The 23,592-nt window shown below is 54.4% G+C and overlaps 2 protein-coding genes across 3 annotated transcripts; one reads left to right on the top strand and one right to left on the bottom strand.

Annotated features, from left to right (window-relative positions):
• Positions 1-6,412: 6,412 nt before the first annotated feature.
• Positions 6,413-10,466, bottom strand: LOC135405772 (class I histocompatibility antigen, F10 alpha chain-like). 2 transcript variants are annotated; one of them, XM_064640362.1, is made up of 7 exons: positions 10,171-10,466; positions 8,326-8,589; positions 7,927-8,202; positions 7,379-7,651; positions 7,150-7,263; positions 7,013-7,051; positions 6,413-6,661 (listed from the first exon to the last, which is right to left on the bottom strand). In XM_064640362.1, the coding sequence occupies exons 1-7, from the start codon at positions 10,244-10,246 to the stop codon at positions 6,645-6,647; spliced, it is 1,059 nt and encodes a 352-aa protein (XP_064496432.1). In that variant the 5' UTR covers positions 10,247-10,466; the 3' UTR covers positions 6,413-6,644. The 2 variants fall into 2 exon arrangements, with proteins under 2 accessions (XP_064496432.1, XP_064496433.1); XM_064640363.1 differs by having other exon boundaries at positions 6,413-6,658.
• Positions 10,467-16,287: 5,821 nt separating this feature from the next.
• LOC135404762 (class II histocompatibility antigen, B-L beta chain-like) lies at positions 16,288-23,074 on the top strand. Its single transcript, XM_064639499.1, has 5 exons — positions 16,288-16,453; positions 16,964-17,230; positions 17,917-18,198; positions 18,467-18,583; positions 23,067-23,074. The coding sequence occupies exons 1-5, from the start codon at positions 16,369-16,371 to the stop codon at positions 23,072-23,074; spliced, it is 759 nt and encodes a 252-aa protein (XP_064495569.1). The 5' UTR covers positions 16,288-16,368.
• Positions 23,075-23,592: the final 518 nt, after the last annotated feature.

The raw sequence follows: 23,592 nt of genomic DNA, 5'->3' as shown, positions 1-23,592 counted from the left end.
CTGCTCTCTCTGTGATGTCACTGCTGTGCCTGTGATGTCACCGTTGTCCCCAGGGTTGTCACCGATGTTCCCAGTGATGTCACTGCTGTCCCACCAATGATGTTCTCCCACTTTTTCCACTTTAGTTAAGATTTTTTTAATCTCTTTTATATTTAAAAAAATATTTTATATATATTTATAAATTTATATATATATATTTATATATATTTTAGATATATATTTATATATTTATATATATTTATATATTTACACATATGATATATATTGATATATTCATTTATTTTATATATATTGATATATTATATGTATATTTATATATTTATATATTTAACATATATTTTTATGTGTACATTATATATATTTATATGTTTACATATTTTATATATTTTTATATTTATTTATTTTTATATGTATGTATATATTTATATATTTATATATAAATATATTTATATATTTATATATATTAAATATTTATATATATTTATATATATTTGCATATTCATATATTTTTTATATACTGTTGTATATATTTTATATTCTCAGCTCCTCCCTCCAGAGCATTCCCTTGCTCATTCTGTTCCCTCCCAGGGCCAGTTTCTCCCTCTCAGGGTGTCCCAGCACTGCCCTAAATAGGATTTATATCCATTTCTGGCTGGAATTTCAGCCCATGAAACAATCGGCTTCAATCAGTTCTCTGAGGGTCACTGGGACAATGGAACTAAAGCCACAACCTGTAAGTAAATTTACTCGTTGAAGTTTTAATTAATTTTATTTAATTTAATTCAATTTAAGAAATTAAATTTAAATTTAATTAAATTAATTTAATTTAAGAAATTAAATTTAAATTAAATTTAATTAAATCAATTTAATAAGTTTAATTTAACTAATTAAAAATTAAATTTAATTTAATAAATAAATAAATTTAATTTAATAATTTAAATTTAAATTAAATTAAAATTGAATTTAAATTAAATTAATTAGTCAATTTAATTTATTTAATTTAGTAAATTAAATTTAAATTAAATTAAATTAATAAATTAAATTAAAATAAATCAAATTGATAAATTAAATTAAAATTAAATTAAATTAAATGATTTAACAGTTCCTCGAAGGCACAGAAATTACAAAACACCTACAACCCTCTGCCTCGGATGTTACAATTTATATGACACTCTTTGTTCAATCCTGTTTTTTTCCACGCTCAGGCTTTTGCCCTGGTCCAAACCCATTTCCTACAGCATGGACATGGCCTAAAACAGCAAAGATGTTCTTCTGAAACACGCTGATGTCCCCTCTCCTACACTGGGAACACCCCATTGTCCCTCTTTCAGGGACACCAAGGCCACCCCGATGTCCCCGTGCCACCTTGGGGACACCAGAAGGGCCCTGGGGACACCCCGATGTCCCCTGGGCCACCTTGGGGACACTACAGTGTGCCCTGGGCCACCTTGGGGACATTGGGAGGGTTCTGGGGACACCAAGATATCCCTATTCCCATCTTGGGGACACCGGGAGGGTCCTGGGGACACCGGGATGTCCCCTGTGCCACCTTGGGGACACCTCAGTGTCCCTCCTTTGGGGACACCAAGGCCACCCCCATGTCCCCTGGGCCACCTCGGGGACATCAGGAGGGTCCTGGGGACACCTCGATGTCCCCTCTCACACCTTGGGGACACCCCAATGTCCCTCTTTCGGGGACTGTCAGAGACTGAAATGGTTAATGATTTATGCATTCTAGGAGACTTGCATGATACCTCTGATGAGCAGTCGGGCCCCTCCCTCCCTCCAGTGCTGAAGGTGTGAAGTCCTGAAAAGACAAGAGCTGAGCTTGCAGGCTTTTGACTATTGATACATCTGATGAGCAATCAGGACCCTCCCTCCCTCTGCTAAACTTGAAAGGCGGGAACCAGGCGAAACACAAAAGACACAGCACAGGCCTAGAAGATGCCTCAGGTGGACTAAGCCCTAAAAAGGCAAGAAGTTGCCTCAGAGGGGCTAAGCCCTAAAAGGCAAACAACCCCTCATGCCAGGGAGGTGCCAGAGCATGCTGAGGGTATATAAACTGACTGGTGACTTTGAGAATTTGAGTTCTCCTTCTCCCCCACCGCCTGCGAATCAAGACCATCGCTCTCAAGCATCACTGGAAACCATCGCTCTCAAGCATCGCTGGATCCAGTGGGCGGTGACTATGTCCATTTCTTTTATACTCTCAGCTTCTCTTTCCCCTACTCTCATCCTGGTTTTTCTCTCCCCTAAACAGTTTCTCCCCCCCAAAAAGGGTTATCTCTGTGCTGCTTGTTTTATGACGACATCCAAGCTGTTAGCATGCTTGTTGATACAAGATTGTTAAAATAAACCTTGCCAGTATATGTTTTCAGACACCGGTTATTTAGTGTCGTTTCACTTTAATCCACCCCAAGGGAATTATTGATAAAAACCTGAGTTACCCCCCCCTTCCCCTTTTCCTGGGGCGGGTCGTAACAGGGACACCAAGGCCACCCCAATGTCCCTGTGCCACCTTGGGGACACCAGGATGTCCCCTCTCCCACCTTGGGGACACTTCCCATCCCAGGTCCGTGACTTCCTCCTGGACCAGCCGAGCTTTGTGTTGGGAGACTCGAAAACCACTCGTGGTGGTTTGAAACAACGGGAATTTTAAAAAAACTGATTTAGAAGGTTTGCTGTAATTTGTCCTAATGTGAAGGAGAAGAAGTTTTCAGACACACACACACACAATTTGGTGTAGGGGAAGGGGGAATATATACAATTTGTATATATATATATATACACATATATATATACACACACACATGTAACAACTTAACTATCTCTTCTATGGTGTGGTGGTTTGAAAAACCTTTTCTCTGAGGTAGTAATGGTTTGCCCCACTGATAATACTGGAGCAATCAATAGTCCACGTGCACCCTACAGAAATTACATACCCACAGAAACGGAAGAGAAGGTGGTGGATAGTTTAGAAGGTAGGTAGCCATGATCTGAGCCAGGAGGAAGCAGGGGGCCAGTGAGCCCCTCTGGGGGCCAAGGGCCCCCAGCCCCCAGCTGAGGCTACGGGAGACCCGGGAGAGTGTCAAAGCTGGACCGGGTCCTGTAATCAAGAGCTGGAAGAGTTCCCTTACTGTCAGCAGCAGCAGAAGACACTGAAAGCGGCAGCGGAGCAGTCCTGAACAGAGACAAGGGTGGCTAAAAGCCAAAAGACAGCCAGTAGCAACGAGATAACGTGAAGCCGGCTGAGAGACACAGAGATGTTCCTGCAGGAGGGAGAGCTGGCAACAAAACAGAGGTAAACTCAACAGAGCTGGTTTGGGGTAAGACTGTATCACTCTCCCAAAACCCAGAGACTTTCTGAAGAGGAGGAGTGGACTTCCAAACCCTTAGGGAGTCCCAAAATGCAACAGCAGCGAGAGAGAGAATAAGAGAAAGGAGCTGAAAATCTCGGAGTCGTCCTGAGAGCTGAGCCAGGACGGAATGTGGAGGAGGCGGCCGTGCCCTGTGCTGCTGCTGCTGCTGTTTCTATCAAGCTGGTGAGCTGAGACAGAGCAGAGGAGCTCTGGTAAGACTGAACTGAAAGCTACCTTAAATGCTCTAACCCAAGAGAAGTGAAGGTCTCCAAGGAAAAACCCCCAAAGGCTCGGGCTCGGGGTTGGAATTTCCACAAAGTAAGAACAAAAATCCTGACTGCCACACTTAAATCTGCTGCCTCAGCAAAATGAAGGACACTAACCAGTGCCACAAAAAACTGAAATGAAGGAACTGTGGCCTGAGGAGTGACAGAAAGACTTTTCTCTTTTCTTCTTAGACTTTTATTGAAGGAAAAGAGGAATTTAATTCAATGTAAATATATATATGTGTGTGTAAATAAACCTTTGTAAATATTTTCCCCTTCCCCCAATAACGAATGGTTGTGTTTTGTCTGAAAACTCTCCACATGAGGTGAAAAAGATATCAAGTCCATACCATCACTAAACCCTCTCACAAAGACAAACTGTGGGAGGGGGGCTTGAACTTAGAAATTAGATTCTTGGGAGTTTCAAACCACCACACGACTGAAGATTCCTGCCAGACAAAAAGGGCCAGGACAGAAAGCTCTTGCTGCCCATGCAGTGCCCAGGGTGGCCCCCCAACTGCATCTGAAACCCAAAGGTTCCAGGTTTTCTTTCCTGGGGGAAAGGCCGTGACATCCCAGAGAGTCCCGTGGCAGACAGGTGGGGCTGCACTGTGGGGGTGTGAGGTGTTGGTTCTTTGGTTTCCAGGGGCTATTCCAGAATGGAGAGGACAGGCTGTGACATCACCAAGGGGCCCGTGGCACAGGGGTTGGGCAGCACTAGGGGCTGTGAGACATTGGTGTTTTGGTTTCCAGCAGCCATTCTGGAATGGAGGGGATAGGCCGTGACATCACAAGAAAGCCCATGGCACAGGGGTGGGGCTTCACTTTGGGGTTGTAGGGTGTTGGTTCTTTGGTTGCCAGGGCCCATTCCAGTATGGAGAGGATGGGTTGTGACACCACAAAGGAGCCCTTGGCACACGGATGGGGTTGAACTGTCACATGGTGGGGGCTTGGTTCTTTGGTTTCCAGAGGCTATTCCAGAATGGAGAGGATAGGCCAGAATGGATAGGACAACAAAAGGGCCCAAAGCACATGGGTTGGTCTGCACTATGGTGTGGGGTGTTGGTTCTTTGGTTGCCAGGGCCTATTCTGGAATGGAGAGGACAGGCTGTGACAAGAAGTGCCTGTCAGAACTGCAAAGACGGACGCACAAGAATCTTATGTGGGCATATTCTCTGCTCTGCCCTGCACACCTTTGTGCTGGGGTCAAAACTCAGCCTCTCTGCTTCCCTCTCCTGAGGGACTTGTTCTTAGACATCCCTTTCCCCTATGCTCCTTTCAAAAGCCCTCCTGGCAATTCCCAAGCCTGTACCCAGCTCTCATCCCCTCTCTGTCCTCTTCCCAATCCCCTGGTCAATCCCAAGATCCCAGGACAGGGATCCCAGTTGCTTGGCTGCACTCCCACCTAGTTCCATATGCTGGGCCATGATATCCCAGCACTGGAGCAGCCAGGTCAGCAGGGGCTCTCCCAGCTGGAGGCTGAAATCTTTTCACATCTCTCACAGCTCAGCCGGGGATGGGGATCGGGTGATTATCTCTGGCCCTGCCTCTTGCTCCTGTTCTGAGGGCTCTGCTTCCCCTTCATCCCTCACGAACTGAGCTGATTTGGTCTTGGATTTCTTCTGCAGAGGGGCAACTGCTACTGGCACAGGTTGTTCCTCTGCAGTTTGAGTGGCCACGGTACCTCTTGGTCTCCTTTCCTCCTCCTCCCTCTGAGGGCACTGGGTCTTAGTTTAACAAGATTACAACTTAGAAAGTAAGAGACTTCAGGTGGAAATGTGGAAAAGAAGAAACCTTTTATTAACAAAATCTGAATAAACAACAAATGGAGCAACCAAAAACTTTCAGAAGAAACAAAACAAAGTCCCAAATCCCCCGGTGGGGGGGAGAAACTGTCCCGGCAGTTCAAAGCTCTCGCAGCCCCGTGTGCTCGCAGCCAGCAGTGAAGGAGTCCCTTTTCCCAGGGGCAGTCCCCAAAGCAGAACACCTCGCTCCCAGATGGGTCGGTCTCTCTCTCTCTCTCTCGCTCCCAGATGGGTCGGTCTCTCTCTCTCTCTCTCTCTCTCGGTTGTTCTCCACGAGGTGTCCCGGGGGGAAAAAACTTCCTCTCAGGAAAAGAGAACAAGGTGGCCAAAACCAGCTCCCGCTCTGTCCGGTCCCGGACAAACCCCAAAAGCCCCCGAACAAAGGACCCCCCGCCCTCCCCGCGGCCACCGCGGTGTCCCCGAGAGCCGCCCTCCCCCCACTGCCCCTGCCCAGCGCCTGCGGCTCCGCTCCAACCCACCCCATCCCGGGAGACACAGATGGGAATGGGGGGGACACTGGGAAACAATTCCAACACCTCTTTTCAAACCTCTGACACCTGGTTCCCAGACATTCCCAAAGAAGGGGCTTCCCGTGGCCTCGAGCCAGGGACCGACCTTTGTATTGAACCAACTCCTGGAGAGACACGTTCCCATCCCTGTCCCCATTCCCATTCCTGGGGTTCCCATCCCGCTCCCCATTCCCACTTCCTGCTGTGCCAACCTGCTCCCAGTGTCCCCGTTCCTGTCCCCACTATCCCTTTCCTGGTCTCCCATGTCCCCATTCCCATTCCCGCTGTCCCAGTTCCCATTCCTGGTGACTCCAACCTGCTCCCAATGTCCCCATTCCCATTCCTGGAGTTCCCATTCCCACTCCTGCTGTCCCCAACCTGCTCCCAGTGTCCCTATCCCTGTCCCCAATGTCCCCATCCCAGTCCCCCCTGTCCCCATTCCTATTCCTGGTTCCCACAGAGGAACTGCCAGATGCCGGAGGAGGGAGTCAGGATTTATTGCCCAAAGCAGGAGATTTTCACACCCAAATTAAAGCCCCAGGAATAATTGTGGTCCTGGGTTTCACATGGGAAAAAGCAGGAAGTTGATCCATCGGGAAGAGCCACAGGGGGGCCGGGGTGGGTGGGAGCAGCGGGATGAGCTCTGCCAGCAGCTCCTGCCTTTCCGCAGGGAGAGGGAAGGGGCGGATCCAGCTCCGGGATTGCTCAGGCTGTGATTCCTGCTGGGATGAGAGCGGGGAAAGGAGTCACCATGTCCCTGTTCCCATCCCAGGGGATGGAGCCGACTGTGGAGCCCAGGGAGAGTAGGAACTGCTCTGGAATCCCTCCTGATCCTGCTCCGACCATCCCACCACAATCCCACTCCATCCATCCCATGCCAATCCCACCCCAGAATCCAGCCCTGATCCCAGTCCACAATTCCACCTGAGCCCACTCTGGAATCCTGCCCTGAGCTGGAATCCCCTTCCAATCCTGCTCCAGCCATTAGGCCCCCATTCCCCTCTGGAATCCCGGCATCCATCCTGGGATCCCTGCCCAGAGGATCTGGATCCACACACGCTGCTGGGACTCACTGGTGGGTGCAGAGTCGTATCCCTTCCCCTCCCTCTTCCCTGTGGAAAGAAAGCGGGATCAGCACCCGTGGCACAGGATCCCCGGAATGCTGCCGGGCGGATCCGTGCCCCTTCCCGACCCCCATCCCGGGAGTTACCAGATCGGAGCTTCAAGACACCGACTCCCACGAGGCCGATGATGATGATGATGGCGGCAGCGATGACGGACACAGCGACCAGCACTGGGATGGAATTCCTGACAGATTTCGGCTCTGGGAAGGGCAGGAGGGGGACGAGGGGGAGGGTTACCCCCATCCCGCTGTCCCACACTCCCAAATTCCTCCTTCCCAAATGCCCAGCTCCCACATTGCCCGTTCCCAGCCTCACCCCAGGCGAAGATCCCGGGCTCCGGCATTCCGGCGTGCTCCACCCGGCACCGGTACTGCTCCCGCTCCCCCGGCAGCGCCTCGATCCTGGCCCAGCTGTGGAAGGTGCCGTCGCTGTTGGGAACGATCCCGCCCCACTCCGTCTCCTGATCCCGCACTTCATCCCCCTTCAGCCAGTTGATCCCGATCATCCCGGGGTAGAATCCGTACGCGTGGCAGGACAACGTCAGGATCCCGTGTTCCTCTTTCCCGGACACGTGGACATCGGGAGGATCTGGGATGGGATAAAGGTGAGATCCATCCATGGAATTCCCATGGGAATGGGATTGGAGTGAGATCCATTAACAGAATTCTCATGGGAATGGGACTGGAGTGAGATCCATCCATAGAATTCCCACTAGGGGAATGGGATGGGACAACAGTGGGATCCATCCATGGAATTCCCATGGGAGTTGGATGACTCAGATACATCCACAGAATTCCTCAGTTCCACCCTCCCTAATCTCACATTTCCAAATCCCATTCCCATGGGAATTCTGTCTCCCTCACCTTTGCGCTCCAGCGCCTCCTGCCCATATCCAATGTGTTTCTGGAGCACTTCCAGGCAGGTGTGCTCCAAGTAATTCATCATGTTCTCCACCATAATCCCATCGTGTTCCCATTTCCTCTTGGTGATCTGGGCAGCTCCATCGGCCGCCACGAAGCTCCCGGATCCCAGCTCGAAGGAGATGAAATCCCGCCCGTCGTAGCCATACCGACTGGATCCACGGACGCTCCCGTCGGACAGGAGGTCACAGCCATAAAGCCGCTGCACCGTGTGAAGACCTGGGATGGTGGGATCCATGGAATTGTGTCCCAGCCCCACAGATCCCGTCCCAGCCCCTTGGAGCACCCTGGATCCCCAGCCCAGCCCCACAGATCCCCCATTTCCCGGCTCCCCCCACTCACCTCTGCTCTGGTTGTACCGGCCCCGCAGTATCTCCAGGGCTGTGGCAGCCACGAGCCGGTTCCCCTCATTGATCTGGGTCTGTTCATCCCAATATCCCGGCTCGGCTCCGGCCGCCATCCACGGCGTCAGCGGCTCCGTCCGGCCCCGCTCGCTGTCGTAGCGCGTGAAGGGGATCCCATCCACGTATCCCATGGACAGGTATTGAGGGATCCCTGGGCTGGGCTCTGTCACCGCCATGTTCAGGTAACGCAGGGAGTGGAGAACTGGGGGGACACGGAGATTTGGGGGGTCTGGGGGGGTCATGAGTCAAGGAAAGGGGGAACTGGGAGAGCTGGGAGAGCTGGGAAAGCCGGGAAGGGGGTTTGGGGATCCCAGGGCCAAGGAAAGGAGGGTGTAGGAGGGGGCATCCAGGGGTCCCTGTGCCCAGGAAAGGGGGGCCCGGGGGGCCCCAGTGTTGAGGACAATGGGGTCTTGGTGTCTGGGAAAGGCAGGAATGGGGGTCCATAGGGTCCCGGGGTCAAGGAAAAGGGGGATCTGGGATCTGGGAGAGGCAGGATAGCTGGGAAAGGGGGTACAGGGGGATGTTGGTGCAGGATAAGAGGGTTCAGGGGGGGTCTTGGTGCCCAGGAATTGCAGTCGAGGGCATTCCCGGTGCCTGGGACCCCCCTGCAGGAAGCACAGGGAGTGGAGAACTGGGGGGGGGTCACAGAGATTGAAGGGTTTGGGGGGTCCAAGGGTCAAGGAAGTTGAACTGGGAGAGCTGGGAAGGGTCCAAGGTTCAAGGAAAGAGGGGACTTGGACTGGGAGAGGCAGGATAGGGGATCCAGGGGGGTCCAGTGGTCCCTGGTGTTGAGGAAAGTGGGGTCTGGGGGCTGGGAAAGGCAGGAACGGGGGTCCAGGGGGTCCCAGGGTCAAGGAAAAGGGAGGATCAGGGGGCTGGGAGAGGCGGGATTGGCAGGCAAAGGGGCACAGGGGGGTATTTGTTGAGGATAAGGGGGTTCAGAGGGGTCCTGGAGCCGGGGATGGGGGTTCAGGGGGTCCTGGTGCAGGAAAAGGGGGTTCATAGTGGTCCCGGTACAGGATAAGGGGGTTCAGGGGGGTCCCAGTGCCCAGAATAGGGGTTCCAGGGTGTTCCTGTTTTGGATAAGGGGGTGCAGTGGGATCTTTGTGCCTGCAATGGGTGTTCAGGGGGGTTCCCAGTGCCCAGGAATAGGTGTCCAGGGGGTCTCTGTGTCCAGGAATGGGGGTTCAGGGGGTCCTAGTGCCAGATAAGGGGCTTTAGGGTGCTCCCAGTGCTGCGGGAGGGGGTGCAGGGGGGTACAAGCGCCCGGAAATGGAGGGGGGGGGGATTCTCGTGCCCGGTAATGGGGTTTCAAGGGGGTCCCGATGCCCGGGAATGGAGGTTCAGAGGGGTCCTCTTCCCGGTAATGGAGGTTCAGGGGGGGTCCCAGTGCCCAAAAATGGAGGTTGACGGGGGTTTCTGTGCCCGAGAATGGCTGTTCAGGGGGGTCTCGGTGCCCAGGAATGGAAACTGGGGGGTCCTGGTGCCGGATAAGGAGGTTTAAGGGGGTCCCCGTGCTGATGAGAAAGGGTGCAGGGGGGTCCCAGTACCCGGAAATGGAAGTTCAGGGGGTCCCCGTGCAAGGGAATGGGTGTTCAGGGGGGTCTCCTTCTGGGAATGGGGGCTCAGGGGGTTCCCGTGCCCAGCAATTGGGAGTCAGGGGGTCCCGGTGCGGAGGGAGAGGGTGCAGGGGGGTCCCGGTGCCCGGAAATGGAGATTCAGGGAAGTGCCGGTGCCCGGGAATAAAGGTTGAGGAGTTGCCCGTTCCGGGGGTCCCACTCACCCTCCGGCTGCCCCATCGAGACCTCCAAGACCCCCAGGATCGCCAGGAGCGCCCCCAGCCCCAGCGCTGGAGCCATCGCGCTGCTCCGCTGGCCCCGCTGGGCGCAGTTCGGGAGACGCGAAAGCGAAAGTGGCCGAGGGAGCGCGGGGGGCGGGCCCGGGGGAATTGCCGGGAATGCCCCGGGATCCCCTTCGGGACCCCTCCCGGCACCGCCCCGGGTCCCCCCGCCACCCCCGGGCCCCCTGGACGGGCCCGAGCGGCGGGACCCCCGGGCCGGGCCGAGCTGAACTCGCGGGCCCTGCGCTTCAACTCGGCCTTAAAGGCGCCGCTTTGGGGCCAAAGCGGGGGAAGCGCCGCGATCAGCGGATGCCGCGGGGGCGGGGGGCGATCGCCCTGGGCCAGTGCCCGCCCTGGGCAGCCCCCACTGCCCCCCGCTTGGGTCCCGGGGTCAAGGCAAAGGGGGGCTCCCAAAGCCCCTGCCAGGGGGGAGCGGGAGCTGGGGCAGGAGCTCCGTGGGGAGAGAAAAGGGGGGGACAGCGGGATGGGGGTCCCGGGGGGGCACACACGCTCCGGGGGGGACACACGACCCCCGGGGACCCCCCTCAGCTCCTCCCGCGGGCGGAGGCCGAGCCCCAGCCCAGGGAGACGAAGCCAAAGACGGAGCCCCGACCCCCGTCAGCATCTTGGGGGGGCGGAGGGGGCAGGACCCGGGAAACGGCGGCGGCTGCTGGGAAGGGACTGGGATGGACTGGGATGGACTGGGATGGACTGGGACATTGGGATACACCGGGACCAGGACTGGGACCCCTCGGGACCAGAGCTGGGGCAACAGGGATCATACTGGGAGCAACTGGGACTGTCACCAAACGGGAATAAAACTCTGTCACTGCAATGTCAGGATTAGAAAGTGGTTTAATTTTTTTAAGCACCAGGTGTGTGGGTGGGGGGTGGGGGGATCTCCTCCCATCACCCCCACACTGGGCTGTCTCACACCCTGGTTTCTGTGGATGTAACTAATACATGTGCATTACATTTCCCCAAACTCATGCATATATACTAAATACTCCCACAGATTCTCTTACACATTTGAATCAGTTTTCAGAACTCATTTACATCAGAGTAGGGGTCTCTTGAGGGTCTCTGGTGGCCCTTTGGGGAACATCCCTTCTTTGGTCACGGGCCTGAAAAAACAGTTTCTTCTTCTGGAATGCTTCCCAGCTCTGGGGGCTGGCCAAGATGTTCCTTCTTATCAGTGCTGCTCAGGCACTGTAGGGACTAATTTGGACCTTTTGGAACAAGTTAGAGTCTTACATGAAGTACAAAAGGACGATAATTCCTGAGGATCTGGGCAGTTGTTGGGAAAGATCATCCTCATTTTCAGACCCCTCTCCATGGGTGAAACGAATTCCAGTGACTGTGAGGACAGTGATTATTGTCTTTCCTGCATTTCTGTGAACTGTTGTACCGATGTTTGTAACCCAAAGTGTTATAAAGCTCATCAGTGAGACTTGCTGAAAATTTCAACAAGTCTCAGAGGGGGGAAATGTTGGGAAAATCTTTAATTTCAACAAATAGAGTTTAAGTCTTGTGAATTCCTTCAGCTGTACCAGGCAGGGCTGAGTCCTGGATCCACCCACGGCTGCGTTCAGGTGGATATCTTAGTCCTGAGACTAAACCACGTGGGCCTGAGCAGCACTGATAAGAAGGAGTATCTTGGCCAGCCCCCAGGGCTGGGAAGCATTCCAGAAGAAGAAACTGTTTTTGCAGGCCTGTGACCAAAGCAGGACAGGTTGAAGGAGGGATGTTCCCCAAAGGCAGCGGAGCAGCGCGATGGCTCCAGCGCTGGGGCTGGGGGGGCTCCTGGGGCTCCTGGGGGACCCGGGGGGGCAATGAAGGGTCAGTGGGACCCCCTGGAACCGGCACCTCCTGAACCCCCATTTCTGGGCACCAGGACCCCTCTGAACTGCCATTCTCGAGAAGAGGACTCCTCTGCAGCCCTTCCCTGGCACAAAGACCTCCCTGCACCCCCTTATCCATCCCCGGGACCCCCCTGAACACCCTTTCCCTGGGCACCAGAACCCCCCTGAGCCCCCATTCTCAAACTGGTACTGCCCTGAACCCCCATTCCTGGGCATGAGGAACCCCCTGCACCTCCTCCCCCAGTATTGGGACTCACCTAAACCCCTTATCTGGTACCGGCACCCCCAGAAGCCCCATTCCCGGGAATGGGAGACCCTCTGAATCCCCATTCCTGGGAAGGGGACTCCTCTGCAGCCCTTCTCTGGCATGGGGACCTGCCTACACTCCCTTATCCAGCCTCTGGAACCCCCATTCCTGGGCACAGGGACCCCCTGAAAGACCATTCCTGGGAAGGGGATCCCCCTGAACTCCCATTCCCGAACACGGAAACTGCCCTGAACTCCCATTTCTGGGCACTGGGACCCCCCTGAACTCCCATTTCTGGGCACTGGGACCCCCCTGAACCTCCATTTGCAGGCCCAGGGACCCCCCATACCCCCGTTCCTGGTACCAGGGCCCCCTGAATCCCTATTCCTGGGCACCAGGACCCCCCTGACCCACCTCACCCAGCACTGGGACCACCTGAACCCCCATTCCCAGACACGAGGACCCTCCTGCACCCCATACCTGGCCCCAGGATGAGAAGGGAAAATGTTCAGTCGCTATTGGGAAAATGCTGCCCTGCTGTTGACAAGGGAGACTGTTCAGCTGCGGGTGCTGGGGAGGGTGTGAAGGTGCCTGCAATCGGCACAGGTCAATCAGTGCCATGGGAAGGGGCGGGGCTGTTGCTCAGAGAACAGCCGGGTTGCCGGTGAGCGGCCAATGGGGAGCTGCCCAGAGGCAGCCAATGGGAAAGCTGCGCGGGGGCGCGAAGGGGCAGCCAATGGGAGGGTGCGATGGAGCAAATGTAGCCAATGAGCAGCCAGTGGGACACCGAGCGGACGGACGGGCAGCCAATGAGGAGCCGTCGCCAGGGGAAGGCGCTGAGCGACTGCGCACGCTCCGAGAGAGGAAGACGTTGAGCCTTCACCCCCTGCGACCACCGAGACGAGCAGCGGAGAGAAGTGCGCAGGGCCAGGGGCGTGTCCCGAGATTTACAGAGAGCACCGCCCACTGCCCGTGGGTCATGAATATGTAACACACGTGACGTCTTGATCAGGACGGGATCTACATCCAATACCGCACTGATGGAAGCCCTTTCAACCTAAGGCGACTGAAGGCCCACACCATGACCTTAAACCATCTTGTCCGGGAGCTGCTTTATGCTGATGACGCCGCCCTCGTTGCTCACACAGAAGCAGCTCTGCAGCGTTTAACATCCTGCTTTGCTGAGGCTGCTGAGCTCTTTGGGCTGGAAGTCAGCTTAAAGGAAACAGAAGTTCTCCATCAACCTGCACTTCAGGAAGTCTTCCATCATCCCCACATCACCATTGGCCAATCAGAGCTCAAATCACTCCAGCAGTTTAATTACCTGGGCAGCCTCATCTCCTCGGATGGTGAGATTGACGGAGAGATGGACAACAGGTTAGCAAAGGCATGGAGAGCTTTTGGAAAACTCCATAAAAGAGTTTGGCGAAATAAACACTTGAAGAAAAGCACAAAGATCAGTGTTTACAGAGCCATTGTGCTGTCTACTCTCTTATATGGATCCGAATCATGGGTCATCTACAGCCACCACCTGCGACTCCTGGAACGCTTCCATCAACGCTGCCTCCGAACAATCCTAAACATCCACTGGTCAGATGATGTGACCAATCCATCTGTTCTAGAACAGGCAGCAGTCACAAGTATTGAGGCCATGTTGCTGAGAACACAGCTGTGCTGGGCAGGGCACGTCTCCAGGATGAAGGACCAACCACCCCCTCCCTAAGATCGTGCTCTGTGGTGAACTTGCCACCAGCTGACGCAAGAGAGGAGCCCCGAAGAGGAGATACAAGGACTACCTGAAACAACATCTCAGCCTTGGCCATATTGATCTTCATCACTGGTCTACTCTGGCCTCCAGTCGGGAGGTCTGGAGACACCCCATCTCTAACGCTGCTGCTTCCTTTGAGAACGCAGCAGGATCACCATCGAGGAGAAAAGACAATGCAGAAAGAACCGTGTCCTGTCGATCCCATCCAAGGAGTCTTTCTGCTCTGCCTTTTGCAACTGGACGTGTCTATCTCGTATTGGCCTCTTTAGCCACCAGTGTGCTTGTAGCAAATGTGGGCAGAGCCCTTCCCAAATCTTCATTCGCGAAGCCCAGCCATGATTTTGGATATTAATTTGGGAGTCTGGACTCATTGGTTTATTTGGTTCTGGAACTGGTATTTGGTTTATTTGGTTTTGGAAACAGGTATTTGGTTAATTTTGTATTAAGGGTACTTCAGGTTGCAAAGAAAGAATCTTAAAGAAATCCTTTCTGGTATTTTGGATATTAACTTGTGATTTCTGGACCTATGAGTTGATTTGGTTTTGGAAACTGGTATTTGGTTTATTTTGTATTCTTGAACCATTGGAAACAAATTGGGACCCCCTTGGAGGGACAAAGCTGTTGATGCTCCAGGGGTTCCAGGATCCTGAGGATTCCAGTGCCCACTGAAAGTGTTATTCAGGGAGATCCTCTCAGTCCCTGGATCCAGGGAGTTTCAAGCAAGGTCCCTGGGATTTTATAAGGCATTAAAAGGTTTATAAGAGGTATATAAAGGTATATGAAGATATATAAAAGGTGTACCTACCCAACATAGAAATGGAGCTCTATAATATAATATGATTGACTTATAAAAAGTTGTGATAGAACTGTAAAAGAAGAGGTGTGATGCCTCAGAGCTTTTTGGAATTTTTAACTTTGTTATATTTTAGAAGTAGTGGTGCAGTGACTGTAGATTTTAATGGAGCTGCATTCTATCCCTTACCCTGTAGCATAATGTTTGCACATCCCCAACCCTGTTACCCCATCCCACATCAATCCCTCTAAATCCCGTTAGCGTGTTTAGTCTTCTTTTCAAGGCAGAATTGTAGAAAAGCCTGGACCAGAAGACATCCCACAGACACAGCCACCTTCAAGCCCAGAACTCTGGAGGAGCTCCAAGGACTGTGGGTGCTGCGAAGAAGATGAAGCTGAGGAAGAAGGGGTCCCAAAGATCCCAAGCCCAATTCCCAAAGGGGTGTGTCGGGGGCAGAACGGGGCAGAAGTGGGGGGTGGAGAGATCTGGGGTTGGATGGACCTTGTTCTAAAATCCCAGAGCCACTGCCTGGGGGGTGCCCGTCCTGTGTGTTCCCCTGGCCTGAGGCTCCACTAAAGGACCTGCTCTCTTTATCTCATCTCATCCACTCCCCTGGCCTGGAGTCTTTTCCTCCGCACTCTCTTGAGGAAACGGGGACTGGACCTACCAGGTGCTGGGGATGCTGGAAATCCCCCCCGGTGCCGGGTGGAGCACGTCAGCCTGGAGCACCCCCTCAGCCGGGACTGGGGTACGGCCCGGCCCCCCCAGCACCGGGGGCACACTGGGAGGGGGGTGAGGGGCTCTGGGGGCCTTGGGGGGAATTGGGAGGGAGTTTCGGGGTAAGGAAAAGGGTCTAGGGGGGAATGGAGAGGATGAGAAGGAGGTTGGTGGGTGCTGGGAGGGCTGAGAGGGGCCTTGGTGAGTCCTGGGGGCAACTGGGAGGGAGTTTGGGGGAGTCTTTTGGGGATGGGAGCAGCTTTGCGGGGAAATGGAAAGGCTGAGAAGGGATTTGGAGGGTCCTTAGAGGGATGAGGGGGCCCAGCCTGGACCCGCCAATCCATCCCCGTGCTGATTTTGGGGGGGTCATGTGTCCCCCTGTACCTGCTTTTGTTCTGACTCCAGCCGACTGCTCCCGGTGTTCCCAGTAAAGCTTCCCAATTCTCTGCACTTCCTGGAAGCCCATTTTTGGGTTCACCTGAGCTCCCCCCTCCCCCGCAGCCCACGGACCCCCCGAACCCCCCAGCCCCGGGGCTGCCGCGGGGGCCCCCAACGGCCCTCAGCCAATCCCAAAGCGCCCACGCCGCCCGCGCCCAATCCCAGCGCGCCGCGCTGATGACTCATCAGTCGCCGGGAAGACGCCTCGACAAAAGGGCCCCAACTGCGCCCTCAGCCAAGCCCAGCGCGCCCCAAACCCCCCAAAACGGCGCCGCCCGGCTGGTTTTGGGCTGTCAGCAGCTGTCCGGCGCTGGGCATGGAGCGTGTGCGGGGAGCTGGGGCCGTGCTGGCGGTGCTGGTGGTGCTGGGAGCCCCCCCGGCTGCGGGCGAGGAGCTGTCGGGTGAGCGGGGGGGGCGGGCAGGGGGATGGGGTGGGAAAGGGGGGAAAGAGGGGAGAAAAGAGGGGATGGGAGCCCCAAAAGTGAGTGGGAGGGGGGTTGGAAAGCCCGGAGTGAGTGGGAGAGGTGGGAGCCCCAGAGTGAGGGCGGGGGGGTTCTGGGGATTGTGGGGACGTTGGGAAAGGGGTGGGAGAGGGGGTAAGGGGGTGTGGGAGAGCAGGCAGAGGGGTGCCATGGGGATCCCTGGGTGTCCCTTGAGCCCTGGAGCGGTTCCCTGAGGCTCTGGGGGGGATCAGATCAGCAGTGGGGGGTTCCCAACCCCCCTGTCCATCCCCGGGGGCTGATTGGGGGGTTCCCCTCACCCAAGAGCCGGTGCTGGGGCGTCCATGGGGCAGAGGGGGGTGGGAAAGGGGGGTCCGGGGTGGCCCCCTGAGCTGCCAGCCTGCTGGGGGGGCCTAAGGGATGATGGGGGGGGACACGAGGACACCCTTGACCCGTGTCCTGCACACACAGGGGTGTTCCAGGAGTTGACTACGAGCGAGTGTTACTTCATCAACGGCACCGAGCGGGTGAGATTCTTCGAGACATTCATCTACAACCGGGAGCAGTACGTGCACTTCGACAGCGATGGGGGGGTCTATGTGGGGGACACACCGGACGGGGAGGAGGTTGCCAAGTACTGGAACAGCGACCCGGAATGGCTGGAGCACAGACGGTCTGCGGTGGACCTATGCCGGTACAACTACGAGGTGTCCACCCCGCTCCTGGTGAACCGCAGAGGTGAGCGTGGGGCAGAGCGGGTCCCCTCGGGCTCTGCCCCGGGAATGACTCTGGAGCCCCTCAAACCCTCCCTGGGAATCACCCCAGACCCTTCAGCCCTCCCTCGGCCTTTCCCATGCCCTTTGGCTCCCTCCCAGTTCTTCCCAGTCCACTCCATTCTCTCCCAGTTTATCCCAGTTTCTCCCAGTGTACCCCAGTCCATCCCAGTCTCTCCCAGTGCCCCCCCGCGCACCCCAGTCCATCCCAGTCTCTCCCAGTGCCCCCCCGCGCCTCCACCCCGCTGAGGCCACCGAGCTCCCGCCCTCAGCCAATCCCAGCGCGTCTCTCTGATGACGCTCCAGTTGCCAGGCAGACCCAAACCAAAGACTTCCCTCGTCAGGATTCAGCCTCCCAGTCTCGATCGCTTCCTTCCCAGTCCAGACCAGCCCATTCCCAGTCATTCCCAGTCCCTCTCACTCCCTCTCACTCCACTCCCAGACCCTCTGGATCCATTCCCAGACCCTCTCAGTCCATTCCCAGTCGTTCTCACTTCACTCCCACATCTCCCAACTCTCTCCCCAGTGCCCCGCCAGCCAATCCTCTTCTATCCCAGTCAATTCCCAGTCCCTCCCAGTGACATCCCAGTCCCTCCCAATGCCATCCCAATCCCTACCAATGCCCTCCAAGCCCTGTGCCCTCCCTCCCAGTGCCCCCCAGCGTGTCCATCTCGCTGGTGCCGTCGAGCTCCCAGCCCGGCCCCGGCCGCCTGCTCTGCTCCGTGATGGATTTCTACCCTGCGCCAGTGCAGGTGAGGTGGTTCCAGGATGGGCAGGAGCTGCCGGAGCACGTGGTGGCCACCGACGTGGTCCCCAACGGGGACTGGAGCTACCAGGTGCTGGTGATGCTGGAAATCCCCCCCCGGCGCGGGGTCACCTACAGCTGCCAGGTGGAGCACGTCAGCCTGGAGCACCCCCTCAGCCGGCACTGGGGTACGGCCCGGCTCCCCCAGCACCGGGGGCACAGTGGGGGCAACTGGGAGGGAGTTTGGTGGGTGCTGGGGGTGATGGGAGGGGGGTTGGAGGGTCCTAAAGGGGCTGGGAGGGGCTGGGTGGGATCCCTACAGGGGCTGGGAAGGGACTGGCAGGAGGTTTCAGGGACCCCCGGGTGGGCTGGGGGAGAGCGGGCCGGGCTCTGTGGGGTGCCGGGTGGTGCGTGGGAGGAGGTTTTGGGGGTGCTGACCCCCCCGGCTCCCCCCAGAGATGCCACTGGACACCGTCCGCAGCAAGATCCTGGTGGGGGTCGGGGGCTTCGTCTTGGGCTTGGTCTTCCTGGCGCTGGGGCTCGGCTTCTACCTGCGGGAGAAGGTAAAGGGGGGTCCCCAAATGGGGATCCTGTCCCCCCACTTGCTCTCCCAGAGCCTCTGTGCCCCCCCTGCCCCCCCACCCCGCTCTCACCCCCTTTTCTCTCCCCACAGAGCTCCTGAGCCGCCGGCGGCCGCAGCCCCTCCCCGTTTCCTCGGGCCCAGCCGGGACCCCCCAAACCCTGCGCTCATTTGGGGGGGTCGCCCGTCCCCCCCTTCCCTGCTTTTGTTCTCACCCTACCTGGCTGTTCCCAGTGTTCCCAGTAAAGCTTCTCAGTGCTCTGCAGTCCTGCTCACTGGAGAGAAGGGGCTGGGGGTGACTTGGGGGGAAACCGCAGGGGGAGCAGAGTTTGAGGGGGGAGAACCAGCCCCAGGATGGATCGGGAATGGGGAACCCCCTGAGTCCCTCACGTGTCACCCTGTTCTTGGGGGGGTTTTGTGGGGGCATCTGCACCCCAACGGGGCACCCAGCAGACCCCAAGAGGTGCCAGGACCCACATAAACCCTGTAAAAGAGGTGCTGGGAATCCCAAATTCAGTGGGAGGGGAGTGGAACCCCCCAAAAGTGGACCGGGGCAAGATGGGACTGAGGAGTGGGGAATGATGGGAAAGGTGTGGGAGAGGTCAGAAAGGTGGGGAAAAGGAGGATGTGGGACATCAGCCCCTCTTTCCTCCTCTTTTCCCCCTTTCCCCCCGCTCACCCCACAGCTCCTCGCCCGCAGCCGGGGGGGCTCCCAGCACCACCAGGACCCCCAGCACGGCCCCAGCTCCCCGCACACAGTGAAGCTTCCCAGTTCTCTGCACTTCTGGTTACTGGGGAGAAGTGGGGGGGCTTCAAAAATCCTGGCAACAGGAGGGTTTGGACACTCCCTGACCCTGAAATATCACAGAAGGGGGATGTGGACACTCCTAGACTCCAGAAATCCTGGGAACAGGGGGGTTTGAATATTCTCAGACCTTAAAAATCCTGTGAACAGGGGGGTTTGGACAGTCTCAGAACTACAAAATCCTGGAGAAAGGTGGTTTAGGCACATGCCGTGTATCAGGGAGGGAAAAGGTCCGAGAGATACTGGAAGGTGAAAAACTAGACACCGTTGCTACTTAAGAAAGTAACTATTTATTGTGAAAGGTGGCTAACAGTGAAAACATAGGCACTCAAGAGAAAGGGAATAGGGAGGAGAAAAGTGAACAAAAAGACCCTAAAAGGAAGGCACAGCACCCTACTCACCCAGGTGTCACCTACAAGAGAGTCTTACCCACTCTAACCACTTCTAAAGCCTCTCTGCAGCAGCTGCGTGTTCCGGAGGGCTGGCAGGCTCCCACTCCAGCAGGCATCCCCGCTAAAAGCAACTTGGTCCTTCGTGTAGAGCTGACCCCCAGCACAGAAAGCATGTCTGCTTTTATACAGTTCATTGAGCACACCTGCCCGGGGAGGGGTGGCCAGCACCGCCCCGTCAGGGGTTCCCAATCCCACCCCCTTGGTTATGTCAGTGCCCCCCTTCTGTGCATGGGTGAGAAACTTGGAAATCCCCTCATGCAGGCGCAGTGAGTCCTGGGGGTCTTTCCCAATTGAGTCTGGGGGCGAGCCTTCCTCACCTCATCATCACTTTCTCCTCCAAATGCCCTTGACGAGCCAGTAACCAATCACAGGAGACCAATTAAAACAGTTTATACAGAAGTTCTCCTCCAAGGACAAATTTACTGTTTTATCAGTGAACTTGGCAGGAAGAACTAGAAACTACTGCAGGTGGCAAAGGCCAAACACAGACCAAAAATATCATCACAACTCCATCCCAGTACAAGGACTCTGAACCAGAGAGGGGATGAGAGCCGGGTACAGGCTTGGGAATTGCCGGGAGGGGAAAGGGATGTCTAAGAACAAGTCCCTCAGGAGAGGGAAGCAGAGAGGCTGAGTTTTGACCCCAGCACTAAGGGTGTGCAGGGCAGAGCAGAGAATATGCCCACATAAGATACTTGTGCGTCCGTCTTTGCAGTTGTGACAGGCACTTCTTGTCACAGCCTGTCCTCTCCATTCCAGAATAGGCCCTGGCAACCAAAGAACCAACACCCCACACCATAGTGCAGACCAACCCATGTGCTTTGGGCCCTTTTGTTGTCCTATCCATTCTGGCCTATCCTCTCCATTCTGGAATAGCCTCTGGAAACCAAAGAACCAAGCCCCCACCACGTGACAGTTCAACCCCATCCATGTGCCAAGGGCTCCTTTGTGGTGTCACAGCCTATCCTCTCCATTCCGGAATGGGCCCTGGCAACCAAAGAACCAACGCCCTAAAACCCCAAAGTGAAGCCCCACCTTTGTGCCATGGGCCCTCTGGTGATGTCACAGCCTATCCCCTCCATTCCAGAATGGCTGCTGGAAACCAAAACACCAATGTCTCACAGCCCCTAGTGCAGCCCAACCCCTGTGCCATGGGTCCCTTTGTGGTGTCACAGCCTGTCCTCTCCATTCTGGAATAGCCCCTGGAAACCAAAGAACCAACACCTCACACCCCCACAGTGCAGCCCCACCTGTCTGCCACGGGACTCTTTGGGATGTCACGGCCTTTCCCCCAGGAAAGAAAGCCTGGAACCTTTGGGTTTCAGATGCAGTTGGGGGCCACCCTGGGCACTCCATGGGCAGCAAGAGCTTTCTGTCCTGCCACCTTTTGTCTGTCAGGAATCTTTGTCCGTATTCAATTTGGGCAGTCAGACTGGCAATTGCAGCACAGGGCTCCTGCAAGTGAATGACAGCCCTTCCCTCCAGGAAAGAAACCCCTTACCCTCGGTCTCTTCTCCTGTTCCTTAAAACACAACCTGCAGGGGAGCTTTCTGGGATCTCTTCCCTCGGGAATTGGGAAGATAGACCCGCTCCCATGTTTAACACCTCAGGCAAAACCACCCTTTGAACACCTTTCCCAACCCTCCCCAACCTTTCCCAAAGCCCAGATTTTACAGGTGTCCTGTAATTATGGCCCAATCTCACCCAAGCCCACAAACCATGACAGAAACCTCTCAGCCTCACGCTGCGTCCTTCCCATTGCTGTGCCTTATGTGCAGGCAAAAGGCCTTAAAATCAAGGACCCAAAATTCATGGCCTGTTCTTTTTCCCAGAAAAGAAGGCGTAGTGAACTCTCCAGACCAGGGAACTGGAACATCTCCCCAAAACTCCTTTGGTACACGCTGCAGGGCCAACGATTCCTCTGCTCTGCCCTGTCGGCGCTGCTTTGTCTCATCTGGGTCCCCAGAAACTGTCAGTGAAAGCCGGGGAATAAAATCTCTGAGCAGTTGGTTGGGTTCCAGAGGTGACCCTACTTCATTCAGCACTGAAGGGACACAGCAATTGCTCTCTAACACCTGTACATCAGTTCTCAAAACTTTTAACTGTAGCATGGGTCCTTGTATAACAAGGAATGAAGACGCTCCTCGTGCGGTGGTGTGGTCAAAGAGAACTTTTATTCAAATTTCCCACTCTTAAATCCCTGTGTACCATGTGACTTCTTCAGCCAATAGAGTTGTATGTGACTGCGCATGTCCCCTCGGGCCCCTCGGCCTGGCACATCCCCTGTGCATCCAGACATGCTCCCCACACATCCCCTCTCTCAAATATTTAAAGAAGTCACAAAAAACAGTGTAAAAAACAGTGCAAACAACTAGAACATTGTAAACTACCAAGCTTCGCAGCGACCCAGCGCATTGCTTCGCTTAGCTTCTTAACTCTAACATGAACCTTTTAAAACCTTATATTCCTATAGGGTAGTGCAACTTGGATAACTATTTTATTAACTTGGGGCCTTTAGCCCAACTGTGTGTAAACTATAACTTTTATTAATCTGAGGGTTTTTTAATAACTGGGGATTTCAACTTTATTCAAGAAACAGGGTAAGCATATCAAAACTCAATTCTTTCAAAGTGACCTTGTGGTGTAGGTAATGTGGTTTTGTGAGGTATTCTGTGTTTTTATGTTTTCCAGTCACACAATTCTCTTATTCATTCACTCAGCTCACACACGACGGCCGTCATCATTCACGCACAAACATACACACACCAGTATTTGCAGTTTGCTTGTCACCACATTGGTCATTAACATAAACTGAAACATAACATAACTGTTTTTAAACTCCTGAGTTATCTGGTTCCTGCAGCTGTGATTGTGTATCCAAATAGGGCTTTACACACCTGGAGGGAATCCACTTCAGTTCTTTTCCTGTTGCCACACAAGCGTAACCTCTCCCCCAAGTCATAAGATCTAAAGGTCCTGTCCACTGTCCCGAAATCAAATCTTTTACCATGACTAGCGGCCTGGGAGAGGCAAACGCCTGAGATTTGTGCTGCTTCTCATATCTGCTTCTTTCAGCACTGTCACAATTTAAAAAATTGATAACATATGTGGCTTTCCACAAACGTTCTTGCGGACTACATAGCTTCTCCCCCCCTCTTTGTTTTATTAGCATCTCTTTCAGTGTGCGGTGTGCTCTTTCTACAATTGCTTGTCCCGTAGGCGAGTGAGGAATTCCTGTAATATGTGAAATTCCCCATTCTGATAGGAAGTTCCTTACCTTTTCAGAGACGTATGCTGGTCCATTATCACTTTTAATTTGTTTTGGAGTGCCAAGGGTAGCAAAACAGCTTAGCCAGTGTCTTATTACATCCTTGGCTTTCTCACCTGTGTGTGCTGTAGCAGTGATGTACTGTGAATGTGTGTCTACAGTTACATGTACATATTTCAAGGGGCCAAATTCTGGGATATGTGTAATATCTGATTGCCATATTTCATTGGATACTAACCCTCTGGGGTTAACACCTTCCTGAGATGGCATAGGGGTGATTTTTTGACAGTCTGGACAAGACAATATGATATCTCGGGCTTGATTGATAGTAATTTTGAATTGTCTCTTTAGAGAGCGTGCATTCTGGTGAAAAAATGAATGGGACAATTTTGCTTGCTCAAGGGTCCTAGGTACTGTGTTGAACATTGCTGCTTTGTCAGCTTCCCGGTTCCCTTCAGCTATTGGCCCTGGCATGTC

This window comes from Pseudopipra pipra, chromosome W, assembly GCF_036250125.1.
Source record: "Pseudopipra pipra isolate bDixPip1 chromosome W, bDixPip1.hap1, whole genome shotgun sequence".
In the NCBI taxonomy this organism is placed as follows: Eukaryota; Metazoa; Chordata; class Aves; order Passeriformes; family Pipridae; genus Pseudopipra; species Pseudopipra pipra.
Note: the sequence above shows the minus strand (reverse complement) of the source record. Positions and strands in the feature narration are given on the sequence as shown.

Bases quoted from the DNA above. Each gene is read 5' to 3' on its own strand.
- LOC135405772 (XM_064640362.1), bottom strand. From the start codon at position 10,246: ATGGCTCCAGCGCTGGGGCTGGGGGCGCTCCTGGCGATCCTGGGGGTC. The intron at 8,203-8,325 runs GTGAGTGGGGGG...CCACCATCCCAG, and splicing joins CCGGTACAACCAGAGCAGAG to GTCTTCACACGGTGCAGCGG. The intron at 7,652-7,926 runs GTGAGGGAGACA...ATCCCATCCCAG, and splicing joins GGAGGCGCTGGAGCGCAAAG to ATCCTCCCGATGTCCACGTG.
- LOC135404762 (XM_064639499.1), top strand. From the start codon at position 16,369: ATGGAGCGTGTGCGGGGAGCTGGGGCCGTGCTGGCGGTGCTGGTGGTG. The intron at 17,231-17,916 runs GTGAGCGTGGGG...CCTCCCTCCCAG, and splicing joins GCTCCTGGTGAACCGCAGAG to TGCCCCCCAGCGTGTCCATC. The intron at 18,199-18,466 runs GTACGGCCCGGC...GGCTCCCCCCAG, and splicing joins CCCCCTCAGCCGGCACTGGG to AGATGCCACTGGACACCGTC.